The sequence below is a fragment of the Macrotis lagotis genome, chromosome X (assembly GCF_037893015.1).
Source record: "Macrotis lagotis isolate mMagLag1 chromosome X, bilby.v1.9.chrom.fasta, whole genome shotgun sequence".
Taxonomy (NCBI): Eukaryota; Metazoa; Chordata; class Mammalia; order Peramelemorphia; family Peramelidae; genus Macrotis; species Macrotis lagotis.
Genome location: NC_133666.1, coordinates 127,170,717 through 127,193,443, shown reverse-complemented (window position 1 = coordinate 127,193,443; position 22,727 = coordinate 127,170,717). Strand labels below are relative to the sequence as shown.

Below are 22,727 nucleotides of genomic sequence, written 5' to 3'. Positions count from 1 at the left end.
CATCAGTTTTATTATGAACATGTTAAAGCAGAGGCTACTTGAAAAAAAAAAAGGATTACTTTTCAACTTATTAAATTTTGCTATCATGGAATGTGGTATTTGTTACTTTGTTATTTTAAACTAGAGAATCACTAAATAAAAGGATAATGTAGGAGTGTTGCCTTATTAAATTGATTTTGAAATTTTTTCCCCTTCAGTTAATAGGCTAGATCATTTTTAAAGTAGTCTATAAGATATAAAGGAAGAGTTGTGTTATGACTCAGGACAGCTGCCTACAGTGTTCTGGTGATACTTCTGTTAGGACTAAGTTTTTATGAGTTCAAAGTTTGCTCTCCGAGAAAAAAATCAACCCCCCCCCCAATAGCTATAAATCACAGATCACTAAAACTTTAAAACTGGCAAAATGAGAGATCTATTCCACCACCTCCACCACTACCCAAAAAATAGAGAAAAGGCTTGGGGGAGGGGAAAAGGAAGGAAAAGAAAGAAGGAAGGATTTAAGCAACTCTAAATGTCAGATTCCCCAAGTGCATCACAAATACCTCTTCTGAACATCACAACAAGTTTGTTAGACAGATGCTGCTATTACTCCCATTTTACAGACAGGGAAATTGAAGTATCATAGAAGATTCAGAGGAAGAGAAGACAAATCTTCCATGCACATAAAATCTAATTTAAACTTTTATAACCTTGTGAACTAAAACACCCCTAAGAGACTTCAAATATCAAAATCTTATCTTACTAAAAAGTACAAAACTTTTTATCATGGTCTTGAGTTGAAAAAGTCAAAGGGAGACAGCAGCAGTGAGTTTACCTACAGGTAAGTCTGCTCTACCTATCTGCAAAAAATATATATATTCAGATAAGAAATTCTCCCAATTTGGGGCAGAAAAGACTCAGTTATTTGCAAAATAACATTTACAAACAAAGCACTGCAAAGAGAAAGTAATATGAATACACAAAGTTTTCATGAAGTAAGACTGGTTAAAGGAACCAGTGACATTAACATTGTAGCCACAAGAGCTAGTTTCACAAATCCAGCTGCCTAGGTGAGGGCTAATCCTAGTAAAATATCCTCTATCAACCCCAAGGAGATCTGAAGGCTACCAATGTGGGGATACAGGTACACTCTCTAATTATCACAAAGTCAGAAGCATTTGGCTTCTGAAAAAAAGAAAACATCCAATGTTTGCTTGAGGCTTGAAATACTGATCCCAAAGGGGTTGCTCTAAGTAACCCTTTTGAAGATTACATCAAATATCCTCCAACCACAGCTGAAAACCAAGGTGAAAGGGGAGGGAAGGGGGGGGGGGGAGATATGGAGACGGAAAAGGGAGATGAAAAAGAGAAAGAGTCTCTGAGACTTCTCACCCATTTACCTATTTCCTAGGGATAAGGATTGAGGGCTTATTCTGTTGCTACTCTCTATGAGCTTTGACAGGAACACAAATTTAAATACCAAATATGCACATACATGTACTAAAAAGATACCAATCCTAAGAATTGGACTTATATATTATTTTGGCCATTTAAGTTCATCACTTTGAAAAGACATGAAATAATTAAAGTTAAGTATAACTTCTTCCTTTCTTTTAATAAATGGTCAGCTCTAAATTGGGAAAAATACAGAATATAGTCAACAAAGACTGGCTTAATAGTCATTAAAGATGAGTTGGCATCCACCTTTGGAATTTACTAGTTGATGTGGTATATGTCTATCATGGCACACTATTGTTCTATTAGAAACCAGGAGGGATGGGAATTCAGGGAAGCCTGGAGGGATTTGCATGAACTGATGCTGAATGACATGAGCAGAACCAAAAAAACACTGTATACCCTAACAGCAATATGGGGGTGATGATCAACCTTGATGGACTTGGTCATTCCATCAGTGCAACAACCAGGGACAATTTGGGGCTGTCTACAATGGAGAATATCATCTGGATCCAGAGAAAGAACTATAGAGTTTGAACAAGGACTATTACCTTAAATTTAGAAATAAAAACTGATATCGTATTGTCTGATCTTGCTATCTCTTATACTTTGTTTCTTCCTTAAGGATATGATTTCTCTCTCATCACATTCAATTTGGATCAATGTATACCATAGAAACAATGTAAAAACTGGCAAATTGCCTTCTGTTGGGGGTGGGGGGAGGGAGTAAAATTAGGGGAAAAATTGTAAAACTCAAAATAAAATCTTAAAAAAAAAAAGAAATTTACTAGTTGAGTCAAAAAATAAGCAAATATAACACTCTCTGGATCTTAATTTCCTTAACTGTAAAATGGGGGAGAAAGGAGAGAGAGGTAGACTGACTAGATGGTCTCAAGAACCTTCCAGCACTAAAAATCTATTTTCTTATTGTATATTAAATTCTCTACTTAATTTTTTTATTTAACCAATCCACAGAGGGGAAAAAAATCTCTTCTTTATGAAACCAAGCTAAAGATAAAAATATTTGATTTGAAGGAAAAAAAATTAGAAAACTTCCCTGTTTATCTATACCTGACATTATAAAACCCATATTCAATACATCAAGGTTCTTTATTCCTAGCACGCTATCATTCTGTTTTTTGAGAATGCCACAAAAAAACTTAAAACTATGTTACATCAAAAGCAACACTCAAATCTGGAAACAGTAAAAGAAAATAATGTCCAAATTAGTGAAATGTTTTAAATAATTTTTAAAACCTTTGCTTATAAGGCACTTTATAACTTAACACTATTTATAGAGTACAGTTTATAAAGTCTATTATTTATACTACTCTAAAAAAGTTTAATATTTGTTCATTATATATGTATATATGATTACACATATTATATATGGGTGTGTGTGTGTAAACACACACATATTCCCAAAGCAAATGAAAAGATGCTATTTATTTCAAAATTTTTACTTAAAAAGCAAAATATAGAGCACTTTATGAATCAATGTAAAAGTCAAATCAAGAAACTGTTTTGAGCATTTTATTACCTGAGTAAAAACAAGATTTAAATGGATACAAATAGGGTCTTACTTAGGATATAACTTATCAAGGGTGTTTGTTCCTATACAGAATACAAGTTTCCCCACAGAACACTAGTAATGAAAGATGTAGGTTAACTGGCTTAAGGATAGTTAAGTATAGATGATGTTCTCAAATCTCAGACATAAATAACTCAGTATTAATCTGTATGTATACTATACCCAATCCATATAGAAGGCCTTTAACCTAGGTTCACACAAATACTAAGCCAAATGACATTTTAAGAGTCAATGATGGGGGGGCGGCTAGGTGGTGTTGGGGGCGGCTATGGTGTAGTGGATAAAGCACCGGCCTTGGAGTCAGGAGTACCTGGGTTCAAATCCGGTCTTAGACACTTAATAATTACCTAGCTGTGTGGTCTTGGGCAAGCCACTTAACCCCCATTTACCTTGCAAAAAAAAAAAACCTAAAAAAAAGAGAGTCAATGATGGGGCGGCTAGGTGGCGCAGTGGATAAAGCACTGGCCCTGGAATCAGGAGTACCTGGGTTCAAATTCAGCCTCAGACACTTAATAATTACATAGCCGTGTGGCCTCGGGCAAGCCACTTAACCCCACTGCCTTGCAAAAACCTAAAAAAAAAAGTCAATGACCTCAAAAAGGATACAATGCGCTGTTCCTAGGCTACAACCTGGAGAGGGAAGAAGCACAGCAGAGAGCAATACTAGATCTAACTTATGAGATTCAACACTGTAGAATGAGCAATTTATCCCTGTATTGACTCTCAACTGAAAAGATTTTCTACTGGTTCTGCTAGTTTCAGAAGTTCACAAAGCAGGATTGGCAATACCCATATATATATATATATATATATATATATATATATATATATATATATATATATACACACACATACATATATATACATATATGTACATATATATACACATACATATATATACATATATGTACATATACATATCCAGAAGAATTCCAAGAAAATTTATGGTCAAGCATAGTTTAATGAATCAAAATTAATACTACTTATTATTAGGTTCCAAGAAAATTCAGCCAATACTGTTCTCAACCTCACACCACCAACCAAACTTTCCAAATGAAGGAAGCAAAGTCCTATATAAAATACTAATACTGCAGCTAGGTGGGTCAGGGATAGACTGCTAGGTCTGGAGTCAGAAAGATTCATTTTCCTGAGTTCAAGTCTGGTCTCTGACATTTATTAGTTGTGTGACCCTGGGCAAGTCACTTAACCCTGGATGCCTCAGTTTTCTCATTTGTAAAATGAGCTGGAGAAGGAAATGGCAACCACTCCAGCATAAGCACCAAAGGGGGGAGGGGCATAACACAAACTAAAACCTTTGAACAAACATACTATTATTCAAACCCATTACTATACTGAGGAATTATACTAGAATAACTTTCAACCTGACAAAGTTGAGCAGAAAAGAATTATTTGCAATCAGGGGAATGACTTCTCTATCAAATGAAACTCATTCCAGGTTTAAAAAAAAAAAAGACAATACAGTCTAAGAATTTGGAACATTAGATGTGCTCCACACAACTTTAAGAATAGTCCCTTCAAGGGCAGCTAGATGATACAGTGCACAGAGCACCAGCCCTGGAGAACCTGAGTTCCAATCTGACCTCAGATGCTTAATAACTGCCTAGCCGCATGACTTCGGGCAAGTCACTTAACCCCATTGCCTTAAATAAATAAAATTTAAAAAGAAAAAGGAAGAATAGTCCCTTCAAACCATAAGAAAAGAGATACAATACAATCAAAAACTAGTAATTATTTTCTGCTCACCTGATAGTTTAGATCCTCTACTAGTATACCAATCCTTTTTTTCTATAATGGTCTCCCCCTTCACATACATACTCATATATTTTAATCAAAAGTTAATTGTAACAAAACAACCTGCAAAAATGAACAGAAGCAAGGGAAGGAAAGGGGGGAAAAGAAGGGAATGAGTAACTTTTCCGTTTCCACTGACTAACAAATTGGCCTATGTACCTAAGATAATGATACTGAGCAACTCGGAGTCTGATTAGCACTTATTTTCAATGTCAATATAAAAAGCTCTCTTTATAAGAACCTTTTAATGCAATCTACCTAAAAGAACAATCTATCCTGTATAAGGATTTGAGATGCCTCCCTAGAAGTGCCTGAATGGATTGTGCCTTGTCTCAGAATCTACATAACTACTGACCTTGTGCCCTCATCAAATAAAACTGGATCCTTAATAAACCCTCATTATTCTAATATTACATAATCCATTGCATCTGGAGGAAAAGTACAAGGAGTGCTTTCCATCTCCAACAAATATAGGAGCTAACCAATACAAACCTCCCACCAAAGCTTTCAAAATTCTTTAAGAAGCTATTCAATCTAATACAGTTAAAATTAGAAGGGAAAAACAGGTAACTGGGGTAAAAAAAATTTTGCAACAAGTTTCTTTCATAATAGTCTCATATCCAAGAAATGAACTGAATCAGATTTATAAGAAAATGACTCATTTCTCAAGAAATACATGGGAAAAGGATATGAACAGGCAATTTCAAATCTATGCTATTACCGACCACACAAAAAAGTGCTCCAAATCATTAACAATTAGAGAAATGCAAAATAAAGGAACTGAGATTCTACCTCATACCCATCAGATTGGCAAAGCTGATCCAAAAAAAAAAGAAAAGAAAGAAAATCACAATTGTTAAATAGGTTTTAGGAAAATAGAAACATCAAATCATCACTGTTGAAGCTGTGAAATGCTCCAGTCATTCTAAAAGGGTGGGGGGCTGCAAGGCATTTTTTTTATTGTAGTAGTTGTAGCTATATTATTATTAATGAAGGAAAGAGAACAGGAGAGCCAAAAACAAAACATAGACAAGAAGGTTTAAAGTTTGAACTTAAGTTATCTTAAACAAGGAAAAGGTCAAAATAGGTTAAAAAACAAAGTTTTACATTCACATTCAACTTTTAATAGACGGGACTCATTAAATCTTGAAAAGCTATTAGAGAGTCCCTTCTCACCAGGAGGGACAGGAATTCAGGGAAGCCTGGAGGGATTTGCATGAACTGATACTGAATGAGATGAGCAGAACCAGAAAAACACTGTACACCCTAACAGCAACATGGGGGGTGATGTTCAACCTTGATGGACTTTCTCATTCTATCAGTGGAACAATCCGGGACAACTTAAGGCTGTCTGCAATGGAGAATACCACCAGATAAAGACCCGTGGAGTCTGAACAAAGTTCAAGGATTATTCCCTTTAATTTAGAAAAAAAAATAGATTATCTTATTGTCTGATCTTATTAGCTCATACTTTTTGTTTCTTCCTTAAGGATATGATTTCTCTCTCATCACACTCAATTTGGATCAATGTACGCCATGGAAACAATGTAAAGACTGACAAATTTCTTTCTGTAGGGCATGGAGGGAGGGAAGTAAGATTGGGGGAAAATTTATAAAACTCAAAATAAATAAAATCTTTAACAAAAAAAAGTTCCTTCTCAAACCACTCCCAACAAGTTCCTTACTTAAGTCAAAGGAATTTCTCAGTGATCAATACACTAAAATCCCCAAGGAATTCAGGAAAAGGTTCAATTATTCACCATACAACCTTGTGGTGGGTCAAAACTCTCATTCCTTCAGGGTATGGGGAAGGAAATGTCCTTAACTTGTGAGCAACTGGTTACCCAGAAACCTTAGCTTTAGTTCTAGACCTCTGGCCATATTTCTTTCTAAAGGGAAAAATCTGTAAGGACTTTAGGTTAGAGAAATACTATTCATATCATATTCATTTTCTGTTCAAGTAAATAGAAAAGCTATCATTTTAGCTTCTACAAAAGTGACTTGGCCAGAATTACAAAACCAGTAAGTGTCAAAGGTTGAACTTGAACCCAGTTCTTCCTTACAGTTGAGGATAGTACTCTAGCCTCTCTATCAAGCTTCCTCCCTAGTTCTTTTTCTAAAGTGGTCCTACTAATAGCTGTTCCCCTCCCCTCCCCACCCCAGGCTCTGTCCTGGGTCCCCTTCTCTTTTCACTTTATCCTAAGACATTTGATTACCTCATCAGTTCTCATGGGTTCAATTATCATCTCTGTAAATGATTTCCCAGATTTATACACACATGCACATATGTGTGTGTGTATGTGTTTGTGTCCATCCAACTTTAGGCTCTCTCATGAGCTACAGTCTTGTATCACTAAGGGCCTCTAAGATCCCTTGAAATAAATGTACTATAGACATCTCAAATTTGATATATCCAATACCAGCAATCCACTAGACAAGCACTAAACTCAGGCAAGATCTAAATTAAAAATGAGTCTCCATTTCAAAGCCAAACAAGAATTTAATTGGATTATGCAATTTCAAATTAGCCTCACCTCAGACAGCCTCATTATTGTGCAAATGATTTGACTATCATAATATAGCCATACATACCCATACTGATTGTCTATCCAGTAACTTGATCTTCTTTATATTTGAATGTATTCTCTCTAGGGGAAAAATGTGAGTTCTTTAACTTAAACCCTCAATTCATTCAAGGTTATATGCAGTAAATATTCCCCCAGAAAGTTTTTCAGAACAAGAGATATCAGTTTCCCCAGTACTATCCATTCACCTGAGTAGTTCTCTTCCTGTTAAACTTAATTTCAAACTTTTCTAAAGTCTCAGCATAATAATAGTCAGAACTCACTTGTAACTAGACAATGCAGAGGTATAGTTCCAATTACACTGGAAATGAAAAAGGAGGCAGCTCAATCTTGTAGTTGGCAATCTATTATGCCAGCCTCCACATATTAAAAGCCCTAGAGAATCATTTCCAGAGCATTAGGAAGTTCCTCTCTGAAGGACTTAAAAGGGAAAGGGAACAATCATTTATTAAACCCCATACTATGAGCTAAGTACATTACAATTATTATCTCATTTGATCCTCACCACAAGCCTGAGAGTAACTGTCAGTCAATAAACATTTATTAAGGGGCGGCTAGGTGGCACAGCGGATAGAGCACCGGCCCTGGAGTCAGGAGTACCTGAGTTCAAATCCTGCCTCAGACACTTAACAATTACCTAGCTGTGTGGCCTTGGGCAAGCCACTTAACCCCATTGCCTTGCAAAAAAAAAAAAAAAATCTAAAAAAAAATAAAATAAAATAAACATTTATTAAATGGCTAATTTTGTGCCAGATATGATGATGATGATAATGAGATAATGATGCCTGTCCTTAGTTCTCAAAGAAGATCATGACAGCAGGGCCGTGATACCCTGACAAGCACATGAATTAGATTTCAGTGAGGGGATGCTGTGCTAAGTCACCAGTCTCACTTTTTCCTCCAGAGTCATCTGGGTTCAGTGGCCAAATATGAAACAGGATGACTGGAGTTGGCCCTGGATGTGAGGTAATCAGGATTAAGTGACTTGCCCAAAGTCACACAACTAGTAAAATTATACATCTGAGGCTGAATTAGAATTCCTGTCCTTCTGACTGCAAGGTCAGTGCTCTATCCACTGCATCACCTAGCTGCCATGATGTGATGCTAAGTCCTATGAATACAAAAAAAGAGCCAAAAGCCAATCCCTGCCCTTATGGAGCTGATAATCTAATGGAAGAGACAATAGATAAATAATGAATATGCAAATAATTTAAATATAAGAAAAATAGAAAATAACTGAGGGAATGAGCTAGAATTAAAGGGGTTTTTCCATAGAAAATGTGGTTTTAACTGAGACTCGGGATACCTCGATAAAATAGTGGAAAGAATGCTGGGCCTGAAGCCAGGAAGACTCATTTTCCTGAGTTGAAATCTGGCCTCAAACACTTACTAGCTGTGTGACCCTGGACAAATCACTTCACCAAGTTTACCTCAATTTCATCTGTCAAATGACCTGGAGAAGAAAAGAGCAAGTCATTTCAATATCTTTGCCAAGAAAACCCCAAATGAGAAAAGCAGATACAACTAAAACAACTGAACAATAACAAATAAAGGAAGCTAGTTTGCAGGGATAAGGAAGAACATTTCAGGACATCCAGAGAAAATGCCCAGAGCTAACAGATATAGAGGTCTCATTCTGAAATAGTAAAGAGGTCAATCACTGGTTTGAATAATGGGGATGGGGGGGGCAGGGCTAAAACTAAAAAGGTAAGAAGGGACTAGGTTATGAAGAGCTTTAAATGCCACACAGAAGGTTTTGTCTTTGATCCTGGAAGTGAAAGGGAGTCACAGGAGTTTAAGAGAGATGGAGTAGGAGAGATGATGTGGATGGACCTGCATTTTAGAAAAATCACTCTGGTTGTTGAATAAAGAATGGGCTGGGAATGGGGAAAGACTTGAGGCAGCCCAGTACTGGGACAGTGCAGCTGTGAGGTGATGAGGGTCTGCACCAGAGGAGAGTCAGTGGAGGGGACATAGGAGAGGAAGAAGAATCAGAGATATTGCAAAGGTGAAACAGAGCTTGGCAACAGACTGAATAATGGGGAAAGAAGGAAGAAAGTGAGGAGTTGAGAACAACACATAGGTTGTAAGCCTGAGGAAACCAAACTCAACTCTTCTAGACTCCAGGTCCAGAATGCTACCCAATTGTGTTAACAGCTGCTTCCTAACCCATATAGCTGTGAAAAGATGGAGATTTGCACCAATAGAGTTAATGAGATTCACAGATCTATTAAAATGTAATTGCCACTAGTTCAATGCCTCCTTCTGACTCAAGTATACAGAAAATGCAAAGAATTGAATACCTTATCCCTATCAGAATCACACTGTTTCATACATTTAACTCATCCCTTAAAACAAAACTCCTGGGTCCACAAAGCCAAGTTCTTAACCCACACAATCACCTTAATCAAAAGCATTGAGCTTAACCAAAGAATAAAAAATAGGAACAATTAAAATATTCTTAAATGGTATTAATAATCTTAAATACATTGAGCAAGCATTTTGCCCTCTATACAAGCTACTCTGTAAGATGCCTTGGCAATCCAAATCTACATGATTCCTGCCTTCAAGAAGGGGAGGGGAAATAAGATACATACACAAATAAATATAAAACAATTTTTAAAAAAAGCAACATATCCATCTAATTGGAAAAATTAACATAAAATAAAAATGATAAATATTAAGGAAGACGCATAAAAACAGGCAATTAATGCACCATTGGTGGAACTATGGTCCAGTCATTCTGGAAAACAATTTGAAAGTATGCCCCAAAAGTCATTGAATTGTACATTGATGCAGTAGTAACAGAATATACCCCAAAGGAGTTCAAAGAAATAGAACCCACACAAATAAAAAAATATTTTTATAGAACTATTTTTTTTTGTGGAATCAAAGGACTGAAAACTAATGGAGGGGCGGCTAGGTGGCGTAGTGGATAAAGCACCAGCCCTGGAGTCAGGAGTACCTGGGTTCAAATCCGGTCTCAGACACTTAATAATTACCTAGCTGTGTGGCCTTGGGCAAGCCACTTAACCCCATTTGCCTTGCAAAAAAAAAAAAGAAAACTAATGGAGTATTTCTCATTTGAGAAATGGCTGAACAAATTATAATATATGATTATAATAGAATATTAAAGCATAAGAAATTATGAGAGTCTTAGAGAAATCTGGGGAAGATCTGTATAAACTGATGCAGAGTAAAGCATGCAAAACAAAATAATTTATATAAAATTTTGAGCAATGCAATAGCCCAATATTGGGCCAGGGGACCAATAATGATACCTTTTTACCATCTACGCAGAAGATAATAAATTCTTAGATATAGAAACGTCTATTTTTGGACGTGGCCAAGGTGAGAATTTGTTTTGCTTAAATATGAATATCTACTATAAGGATTTTGTTTTCATTTTTTTTTTCCCTTTATGGTTGGGAAGAAGGAGGGAGCTGGAGAAGATAGTGGAGAAAGTAAATGCTTTCTAAACTGAAAAAAAATTTTAAAATAGAAAAAAGTGTTGAGAAAAGTCATTGCTTAACCTCTAGCTAGTGCACAAAAGGCACTAAAAGATATAGAAGTAGCACCTGCACTAAGAAGGTAATAGATGGTTGGAACAGCATCAGAATAGAGGGTGAAATACAATCCAGACAGAGAGAAAAGCACAAATAAATGAGTAAGGCAGAACAATGCAAGCATGGTCAAGATAGAGAATTATTTGGTTAACACACAGGTTATATGTGTTTAAGAGAATAACAGAAAATAAAATTGTCAATGTAAATAAGAAACAGTTAATAGAAAGCCTAAAATGTAATACCAAAGAGTGTGGACTTGATTTTATAAGAAAGGGAAGCAAACTAATGGTTTTTGATCAAAGGAGTAACATGATCATAATCTTGCTTTTAGAAAGACTGAGAGGCAAGGAAGACCAGATAAGATAATGAAACAACTGGAAAAGATTAGGTACAAAAGAAATAGTACATGATTATCATCATCTATTGTTTAATAAACCCAAATATTCTAGCTTCTGGGATAAGAATTGACTATTGGACAAAAATTGCTGGGAAATAGTATGGCAGAAACAAGGCAAAGACCAACATTTCATACCCTATACCAAGGTGAGGTCAAAAAGGGTACATGAATTACTATCTAAATTTTAGACATAAAGGGTGATACCAAAAACTAATTAGGAATAGTTTATATGTCAGATCTATGGAGAGGGGAAGAAGTTCTGACAACACAAGACATAAGAGAATATTATAAAATGCAAAATGGATAATTTTGATGACATTAAATTAAAAAGATTTACACAAACAAAACAAAACCAACCACGATTAGAAGGAAAGCAGAAAGCTGGGAAACAATTTTTACAGTCAGTATTTCTGATAAAGGCTTCATTTCTAAAATATATAGAGAACTGAGTCAAATTGATAAGAATACAAGTCATTCCCCTATTGATGAATGGTCAAAGGATATGAATAGTTTTCAGATGAAATTAAAACTATCTATAATCATATAAAAACTGCTCTAGGGGCGGCTAGGTGGCGCAGTGGGTAAAGTACCAGCCCTGGAGTCAGGAATACCTGGGTTCAAATCCGGTCTCAGACACTTAATAATTACCTAGGTGTGCGCCCTTGGGCAAGCCACTTAACCCCATTTGCCTTGCAAAAACCTTAAAAAAAAAAAGAAAGAAAAAAACTGCTCTAAATCACTACTGATTAGAGAAACAAAATGAAGTACCACCTCACATCTCTCAGATTGGCTAATATGACAGAAGATATAAATGATAAATGTTGGAGGGGATATGAGAAAACTGGGAACACTAATGCATTGTTGATGGAGTTGTGAACTGATCCGACTATTCTGGAGAGCAATTAGGAATTGTCCCCAATTGCCCCAAAGGGTAATGAAACTGGGCATACATACCCTTTGATCTATCAATGCCACTAAGTCTGCATCCCAAAGAGATCATTAAAAAAGAGAAAAGAACCCACATGCACAAAAGTATTTTTTAATAACTCTGTGGTGGCAAAGAATTGGAGATTGAAGGGATGCCCATCAATTGGGGAATGGCTGAACAAATTGTTATATATAAATGTGATGGAATACCATTTCTCTCTAAGAAATCATGAGCAGGCAGATTTCAGAAAAACCTAGAAAGTGTTGAGTGAAGTGAGCAGAACCAAGAGAACAATGAACACAATTAACAGTAACAGTATGATGACCTTTATGACAAACTTAGCTCTTCTCAGCTATACAGTGGTCCAAGACAATTCCAAAAGACTTGTGATGGAAAATACTATTCACCTGCAAAGAAAGAATCATGGAATCTGAATGCAGACCAAAGCACACTATTTTCATTTTTAAAATCTTTTTTTCTTTTTTCTTTCTCATGTTTTTTTCTCTTTAATTCTGATTCTTCTCACATAATATGAAATTATGTTAAATATGACACTATATATATTATATATATAATATATATGCTATATTGGATTATTTGCTGTCTTGGGAGGAAGAAAAGGAAGAGGAGGGAAGGAAAAAATTTGGGACTCAGAACCATTGATAACATTCTTGTCAATTTAATACATTTGAACATTAAATAGATTAATAAAAAATAAAAAGATGATACAACTCCAGGAAATTGGGATAAAACTCAATTAAGATAACAATGAGAATGGAAAGAAGGGAAAAAAATGTTTCATCTGCAAAAAAAAATGGAAAAGCCAATAACAAATATAGGAATTTACAAAGACAAAGAAAGAGGATAAGCTCCCTTTGAATAATGCTGGCCATTTCTACCTGGTTGCCTTGCTAACCATTAGATTCAAATGTCAATATCAAGATGAAAGTAATATTTAGAGCTAACAATTTAGGAGTCATGTTTATAATCAATAGCTGAGTAGATGAATTTGTTTAAAAGGAAAAATAGATGAAAAGATTAAGGAAAGAATTAGAGGGAGTAAACAAGAAATTACTGAAAAGAGACTAGAATAATAGTCAGAATAGGAAAAAGAGGTATCATGGAAGTCAAGGGATGAAAATTCAAAGAAGGGGTAGTAAGAATCAAATGCTGCAAATTAAAGCTTCTCTGAGGTACCACCTCACACCTCTCAGACGGCCCAATATGACCAGAAAGGATAAGGATCATTGTTGGAAGGGTTGTGGGAAATCTGGGACACTATTACACTGTCGGTGGAGCTGTGAACTCATCCAACCCTTCTGGAGAGCTATTTGGAACTATGCCCAAAGGGCAACAAAAATGTGCATACCCTTTGACCCAGCAATACCACTATTGGGTCTATATACCCTGAAGAGATGATGAAAAAGGGTAAAAACATCACTTGTTCAAAAATATTTATAGCAGCCCTGTTTGTGGTGGCAAAGAATTGGAAATCAAGTAAATGTCCTTCAATTGGGGAATGGCTTAGCAAACTGTGCTATATGGATGTCATGGAACACTATTGTTCTATTAGAAAACAGGAGGGACGGGATTTCAGGGAAGCCTGGAGGGATTTGAATGAACTGATACTGAGTGAGATGAGCAGAACCAGAAAAACACTGTACACCCTAACAGTAACATGGGAATGATGTTCAACCTTGATGGACTTGCTCATTCCCTCAGTGCAAAATCAGGGACAATTTTGGGCTGTCTTGCAATGGAGAATACCATCTGTATCCAGAGAAAGAACTGTGGAGTTTGAACAAAGTTCAAGGACTATTCCCTTTAATTTAGGAAAAAAACCAGATATCTTATTGTCTGATCTTGTTATCTCTTATACTTTTTGTTTCTTCCTTAAGGATATGATTTCTCTCTCATCACACTCAATTTGAAACAATGTAGAACATGGAAACAAAGTAAAGACTGACAAATTGCTTTCTGTGGGGGGGGGGGAGTAAGATTGGGGGAAAAATTGTAAAATTCAAATAAAATGGGGGCGGCTAGGTGGTACAGTGGATAGAGTACCCGCCCTGGAGTCAGGAGAATCCGAGTTCAAATTTTACCTCAGACACTTAATAATTACCTAGCCATGTGGCCTTAGGCAAGCCACTTAACCTCACTGCCTTGAAAAATCTAAAAAAATAAAATAAAATAAAATAAAATAAAATCTCTAATTTAAAAAAAAATTTAAAAAAAAGAATCAAATGCTACAAAGAAATCAAGAAGAACAAAGTTCAAAAAAAGTCCCGTTAGTTTTGGAGATAGCAATGGTTATTTCTGAAAGAACTATTTCAGTAGAATGATGAGGGCAGAACAAAGAAAACAAACAGTGGAAAGAGCAGGAGCTGAGGAAGTAGCAGCAGAAAGAGTATATAAACTAGGCAATAAATGGAAAGAGTCAAGAAATTTGGAGAGGGAGGAAAATAAAGGTCACTTAAACTTATTTTTAGGCAACAGAGTCAGTGGAGGGAGAATCATTTTGCAAGAAAGAGAATGGATAAAGTAATGGATTGAACTTCAATAGGAGAGGAGAAAAGACGGAATTACCACCACATACTCATAAGTAAACTATGGAAAGGAAGAGTAACACAAAGATGAGTGAAGAAAATGTAATGTTCAGATGAAGAGAAAGAAGCTGAAGGAGCTTACTATTAGATGGTCTATATCTTCTCAAAAGAGGAGGCAAGATCATCCATCAACTGAAATTAAGAGAATAGGGCCTGGCATGTTGGAACATAACACTCTCAAATGTTCCTCTTGCTACAAATCATGTACATCAACCTTTCCTACTAATAATTTCCCCCCAAAATTGACATCTATTTGCAGTTATACCTTTGTCTCCTTATGACCAAACAATCTGGTTTGTTAGATTTTGTGTGAATGTATTTAAATTGGTTGAGTCAATCAATAAACATTTATTAAGTGTTAACTAAGTGACAGATTCTATACCAAGCACTGAGAATATAAAAGCAAAATCACAGTCCCTGCCCTCAAGGAGCTCACAGTTGTTGGAGGGGGGAAGACAACACACATACAAAAATGAAGGTATATAAGGTGTGTGTGTATATGTGTGTGTGTGTGTGTGTGTATATATATATATATATATATATATATATATTAGGTAATCTCAGAAAAAAAGTACAGGGGGGCAGGAATGGGGGAAAAAAGAGGAAAAAAACATACTGAGAAATGACTACTGAAGAAGCATGGAAATTCTGAAATGAGATATGAGTTGAGAAAAAGGTGAAAAGAAGGAAAAGTCTCTCAGGCATGGATAACACCCAGAAGTCTAGAAATGGAGCTCAAACAGGGCAGCCAGTGTTACTGGATCACAGAGTGCAAAGAAGGAAGTAATGTGTAAGAAAACTGGACAGTAGGAAGAAGCCAGACTTAAAACAAGAAGTCACTCTCTTTAAAAAGTAATAATAATTCAATGTAGATAGAGCTACCATACCTGCAGGCTGGACAGCCTCCAACAACTACTATGGTACTGGAAGGCTGGAACACACCTTGTGGTTGAATATTGTAGGATCCAGGTGTATATGCAGGCCGACCTATCAGGAACAATCATCACATCCAAGGAAAGAGAAGAGGAAAGGGGGGAAAAAATGAATATTTCATAAAACTCAATCCTAAAGAACCAACAAAACTAAATTTCCTTACTCTTATTTGATGGGGGAAGGGGGAGGAGGAAAGCAAAAATGGCAGTTTCCTAAAGAGAAGATGTCTCACAATATGCATATTGTACAGTTTCTCATTAATAACCAAAAAAATAGGTGAAAATCACCTGGTTTGTAAAATATTCAGCATCAGGTCTAAAAATACCTGAGTTTAAGTCTGTAATAATCAATACTTCATTTCAAGGCAGATTATTTAAAATATGATGGGAATAACATAGATTTGTATCTTGATTTATGATATATGAAGCAGCTTTCTTCACTATTCTGGGTTGAATGATATGAATATTATTACACTAATTATTACACTATTAGCCAAAAAAAAGCGTCACCTCAGTTTCAGGTGCACTCCAGTACTTGCATTTGAGTCAATAACAGACTTCATTTGAGCTGGCTAAACTCACTTATTAAAAGTGTATTCAGGTTAGTGCAAGCACAATAACTGGCCCCGTAAGAACTACTTATAAAAGATCCTTGATAGCTAGATTCAAAGACCATTTATCACAATTTTAACCAGTAGTCTAATGTTTATCTTACATTTGCATTCAAATGGTGACAGGATGTGTCAGTAGTGCTTACCAGTTCAACTTCAAGTTCACTTTTCAAGTTAAACAGTAACCTGAGTACTAAAAACAAGGTGAAGGAAAAGAAAGACAGCCACCTCAAAAAGAGCACTCTTTCAAGCCATGGACTGAGGCAACACTAATCTTTCACTATTATTTCTCTCAGAGAACTTGAAAGGGAACCATAAATACAAGTAAAATCTCCAGGCAGAGTAAAGGGAAGTGGAAAGTTAAAAAGTCTCATAAAGAGGATATGCTAGAAAAGGACAAGTATTTATTTCCCCATCACCAGAGAGACTGAGCCAAAACATAGAAACTCTGGATTCAGTGATACAACTATGCTGAAATTACAAACCCAAATATTCAAATAAAGTTAGGCATGTTTCCTTTAAAATAGTTACCACATTCAGCAAAGCTTCTACTAATGCCCTACTCTGAGTGTGGCATGGGTAGTGACCTTGGGTTATCTAAGAAGGCTGCCAGGAGAGCACAAGCTCTGTCTGGCAGGTCCTTCCAAGCTGGAAAGGCTGGGATAACAGGCTGTCCTGGAAGGGGCAGTCCGGCTAAGTTTGGAAAGGGCCTGTCACCAGAAGGTTGGCCACCAGGTGTTTTTTTTTCCCCCCAGCCACAGCAACTTATGAAGGCCATCAAATACACGAGGGCATAAAGATGAAATCTGCTATTGGTGAAGCAAGAACCCACACAAAAGATGTTAGGGATCCTTGGACTTGGTGAATGCCACTCTTCACATACAAAGATTAGAAAGAACACAAATATTAACTAAAGTCTCCAGAAGTCGATAAAACTCAACTCCAAACAACTACATACACCTCTCCACCAAAAAGACTTCTAAAGTTGAAGTTAGATGAGTTGCAAAGAATCGATTTGAGCCTGCCACCTTTTCTAAGGAGTGAAGTGGGAGTAAGCTGGTATCAGGGAGAACAAATAACAAGGAAAAGCCACAACCTGTCCCTTAGAGAGTTCACCATGCAGGAGGAGTTCTTTCTTTCCAAGACCTCCAGAGAATACGAGCTCCCAGTCCCAGAGACAAAGAAGGAAGGGAAACAAGGCAAAGGCCAAAGCCACACTAAGGAAATACTAGCTAACTCTAATCTTACTCCAAGTTGTTCAAAAGTGAAACATCTCATCTTAGGCCCAAGTACCCAGACTGTTTTCTCAATATTTTTTTTTCGGACTGTTATGAATAATTCCTTCGCTGGCAACAGAAGCAGCTATTCTACAAGCCAGTGGTGTTATTCACACTTGCTAATAAATAATTTCCACTTGAAACAAGTGACTTCAGCAACCCAGAAATCTTGTTACCAGCCCAGATGAGGTCTGCATTCCTAAACCAACTCCTCTTAATACACAGAGGTAGGCACTCTACAAACTAAAAATAAGCTAAGTCTGGTGAGATGAGAGTGCATTCTAGGCAGTGCTAACTGGGCAGCGGCTAACTACCCAGTAATAAAGGGCATAATCCCAAGGGATGGTTTGTACCATCCCCAAAAGGTTTCCGAGTTTGTTCCCCACGCAGCCCCCCCCCCCCCCCCGGCGGTCTGGGAAGCTTCCAGGCCAGAAGTTGTGGCCTCGGGCATCCGGGCCGCCCGCAGTCCTGGCAGAGAGGCGAGCATGCAGCTCGCGGGCAGAGCGGGCAGAGCGCGCGGGCAGCGCGGGCAGAGCGCGCAGGCCGCCCCATGCATACAAAGAGGAAACTTGAAGGCTGAGAGCGTCTCCGCGGGGAAGAGAGTTTCGAATGAGCCCTGGAAAAGTCTGCCTCTGCCGGGGCTTTGTGCCCCTCGGCAGATGCCCCCCCGCCCCCGGGATCCCCCCACGCCCAGGCGGGGCACGGGCACAGCGGGGCAGGGAGGGGCTCGCGGGTGGCCGACTCCGGCCGGCTGCCCCCAGGGCCGGCGGGGACCCACCTGCAACGCCGTAAGGGTAGGGCGGCGGGGGCTGGAAGCCGGCTTGGAAGCCCGGCTGGAAGCCCGGCTGCAGCCCGGGCTGGGCAGGGGCGCCCGGGATGGCCCCGTAGTCGTGGCGCCCGTAAGCGTAGTCGCCCTGGCCGGCCTCCAGGTTGTAGGCAGGTGGTCGCTCCTGCAGCAGGGGCTTGTTATCCATGGCGGGGCGCGGGGCGCGGGGCGCGGGGGGCGGCACCCGGAGCGGCGGCGCGGCGTCCTCCTCCTCCTCCTCCGGGCTCGAGCCTCCCCACTCGGCGGCGGCTCTAGGCTGCAGCCCCGGGGAAGCCCGGGCGCCACTGCCCCCGCCCCCTGCGCGCGGCCCCGCGGGGGATTCCCTCCGCCCGCTCCCCGCGGCCCCCGCGGCGCGGCTGCAGGCGGAGCGGGGCGGCGGAGCGGGGCGGCGGGGCGGGGCGGCGGGGCCGGCGGAGCGGGGCGGCGGAGCGGGGCGCGGGGCCGGCGGGGCGCGGGGCCGGCGGGGCGCGGGGCCGGCGGGGCGCGGCCCGGACCCCAGCCCTTCCAACTCCGGAGCGAGGGGCGTGGAGGGCCCGGGAAGGAGGGGCAGTGGCGCGCGCTCGCGAGCGCGTGTCTGGCTGGGCGCGCGCGGCTGCTGGCTCCCGCCGCTCCCGCGCGCAGCCCGAGGGCTCGGGCCGCCTCTCCGGCTCCCGCTTCCCGGGCGGGTCACAAGACTGGGGGTCACGTGTCCTTGCTCCCCGAGGGGGGGAGGGGAGGGGGCGGGAACGAGCGCCAGAGTCTTAAAGGAGCCGCACCCTCGGCTCCCCACTTGCTCCTCTTTCCCTCCACCTGTTGGCTCGGAGCCGGGGAGGGGGGTCGGCCTCGGCGCCCCCGCCCGCCCCGACCGAGAGTGGCGGGCCTCGCACCCGGGCCACGCCGACACACTCACTGTCTCCCGCCGGACCCCCAGCTCTAGCCCCAGATGCCCCGACCCCCCGCCCTTTCCCTTCTGGCCCGGGGGGAGGGGCATTTCCCAAGCAGCCTCCCACCCGCGCCCCACTCTGCTCCCCAAGCCTGGCATGGGGCTGCCTCCCTCGGGGTGCCAGACGCGCCCCCCACCCGCTCACGGGGGCCCCCACGGACCTGCCAGCCGAAGGGAGCCCCGTCCTCCGGGAGGGCACGCGCGGGCGCGCGCGCGCGCACACACACACACACACACACACACACACACACACACACGCATACACACGCACACACACGCATACACACACACGCCCGCACACACACACGCATATACACGCACACACGCCCACGCACACACACACGCATACACACGCCCGCACACACACAAGCATACACACGCACACACACACACCACGTGGTGGCCACCCCCAAAGCCGCTCCGCTTCCTCCCCACCCCCACACAAGTCACATTCCAGGCGCAGCAGGGCTCTGCGAGCCCCCCACACACACACCGACACCCACGTGCTGGCGGCCCCGGGCTCCATTCCTTCCCCACACAGAGGCACGTTCCGGTGGTCAAGCTCCCCAACAGTCCCCGTGCCCTGCACACACACACACACCATCCTTCCTACGATACCAAAAAAAACCATTCTTTTACCTTACGAGTTCCCCAAAAATAAAAACACCCAATTGGTGGCTTCTGCCCCTTCCCCTCCTGTCACACACACAGTTCAGCTTTAGGCCACCCCTCCCCCAATTTCCATGCCCATCCACCCCACACGAATATGCTCAAGGCCTGTGGGTGCTTGTGTTGAGGCTGACTTCCAGAAGGTCCTTGAGACCTCCTACCATACACACCCCATGTGGTGGCTACCTTTCAACACACACACACACACACACACACACACACACACACACACACACCCATCACAGGTCCTGACTTGTGATGAGGCTGATCTCCGGGGTCTCCCATTCCTGTACTCCCCACACCCCATAGACAACAAACCAGCAGCCTAGACCTGCATCAAGGCTATCTATTTTCCCTAGGATCCCCAATCTCATTTCATACTACTCTCTCTAGTCAAAGGATCATCATCCCTCTAGATGCCCTTAGATGTGTAACTTTGGGCAAATAATTTCACCCATCTGGGCCTCAATTGCATCATCTGTAAAAAAGGAAGGAGTGGATGAGATGGGACCCTGAGGTTTCTTCCCATCCTAAATCAATGATTCACACAATATTAAGTATCCCCACATACATACAAACAAATGCACTCCATAAACAAGGTCCCAGGGCCACATGTAAACAGGTACACCCACGTACCTACACTGGGCCTGAGTCAAACTTCCTTTTCTTATATTCTCTATTGCCCCATACAGAGACAAACACATTATCCTCATCCCTGAGGACAGGGAAGGATCAGTGAGCCCCAGGGGGTCCAATACTTTGCAAGAAAAAACTCCTAGTCCAAAAGCAAAATTAAATTCTAGTGGAGAAGAGGGAAGACCCATCTCTGGTTTCTAGGCTGGAGATGGGAGCAGCCCTCTTCCCCAGGTTCCCCCTGCACTGAAGACCCTAACAGAAGACCAGCTGCTGGCTGAAAAGCTGCAATCCATCCAGTACTGGAATTCCTGCCAATGCGAGACACTAAGTGGGTTTCCTTTCTTCCACTCTTCCCCACTGTCCTTTCCTCAGAGTTTATCTTCTGTTAAGTTTTTAAAGCCTTTCACAACCTAGTTTCAGACTATCTTTGAACATTGCTGAACTCTTGCAAACTAGCCTATTCTAGGTTCCTCAAAAGAGGCATCTGGAACACCACCTTCAACTGGAAGTCTTCCCTGATCCCTTCCAAATATCATCTCTTCCAAAGAACTTTGCATTGAACTTGTATTTAGTCTCTTTATATTTATTCTGCATATCTTTATGTGTGTGTGTGTGTGTGTGTGTGTATATATATATATATATATATAATGTCTTTGTTGACATTAGCTACTTGAAAGTAGAAACTTTTATTCTTTTTATTGATCTGCCTAGAACCTAGCACATTTATTAAGCAGTAATAAATGTTTATTGATTGGTAGATTTGTACACCAGTAGCTCCAGTGACATTGGGCAGCTAGCTGGCACAATGACTAGAGCATTAGGCCTGGAGTCAGGAAGACTTGAGTTCAAATTTGACCTCAGACAATTCCAAGCTATGTGACCTTGATCAAGTAATTTAATCCTGTTTGCTTCAGTTCCTCATCTGTCAAAAACGCAAACCACTACTGTATCTTTGCCAAGAAAATCCCAAATGGGGTCACACAAAGTTGGACATAACTGAAATGACTAAACAACAAAGCTCCACTGACTTCTACTGGAGATGGAAGGAACTTGGTTCTGGAACTGCCTCCAAAAGAGTCTTAGGCTGATTTGAGGATAAAAGATGTAAACTAAGAAGAAAATTTACTATTATGCTCATTGAGACAGATTTTTTCCATTGCAGGGTAGTTGTCTGTCACCTAGTATTTCCAACCCCAATTTATACCTTCAATTTATACCTCTATAAAATGAGAAACTAAACTAGATGAAGTGTAATGTTCCCTCTGTCATTAAATCTTGAGTCCTGTGCCAGCCACCTTCCCTTTTTTGTGTTGATTTTTGCTAAGGTCATCTAGTCCAAACCCCTCATTTTGTGATGAGAAGAGTAAGGCCCAAGAAAGTTAAATGAGGGTCAGCTCAGCACAATGGATGGAGCACTAGCCCTGGAGTCAGGAGGACCTAAGTTCAAGAAATTTAAATGACTCATCCAAGGTCACTAAGGTTGTATAAAAGGATTAACTTGAACCCAGCTTCTTTGAATCCAGAGTTAGTGTAATTTCTGCTATACCAAACTCCTAGGATTTTGATGCCTTTTTAATGCCAGTCCCAGGAGATCCCAGAGTTATGGTAATGGAAGAGCCAAGCTAAAACTTGGGACACTAAGGACTTCCATATAAAAGAGCACCAACCACCACTCCAAACGCCTAGTTTCATGACTTTAGCATTATCCTTGACCCTTCACCTCTGCATGTACTATATCTCAGCAGTTGTCAAATCTTAACCATTCCTACCTGTATATCTCCCAAATGTATCCCCCTCAAATCATTGCCTATATAGCTACCCCTCTTGTTCAGGTATCACCCCTCTCCTGCACCATCACAGTAATCTCCTAATCAGTCTCTCTAACCTCAAGTCTCTTCTCTCTCCAACTCATCCTACAGAGATCTGTCAATGATT

The 22,727-nt window shown here is 40.5% G+C and overlaps 1 protein-coding gene across 1 annotated transcript in view; it reads right to left on the bottom strand.

The window, feature by feature from the left end:
- The window catches only part of BRI3 (brain protein I3), a 40,572-nt gene extending 21,702 nt beyond the window's left edge, over positions 1 to 18,870 (bottom strand). The window contains exons 1-2 of the mRNA XM_074207118.1: positions 18,518 to 18,870; positions 15,807 to 15,906 (exon numbers count right to left, since the gene is read on the bottom strand). Coding sequence (XP_074063219.1) covers positions 15,807 to 15,906; positions 18,518 to 18,713 — 296 coding nt within the window. The 5' untranslated portion in view covers positions 18,714 to 18,870. The remainder of the gene's footprint in view (positions 1 to 15,806; positions 15,907 to 18,517) is intronic.
- Between the last annotated feature and the right edge of the window lie 3,857 nt (positions 18,871 to 22,727).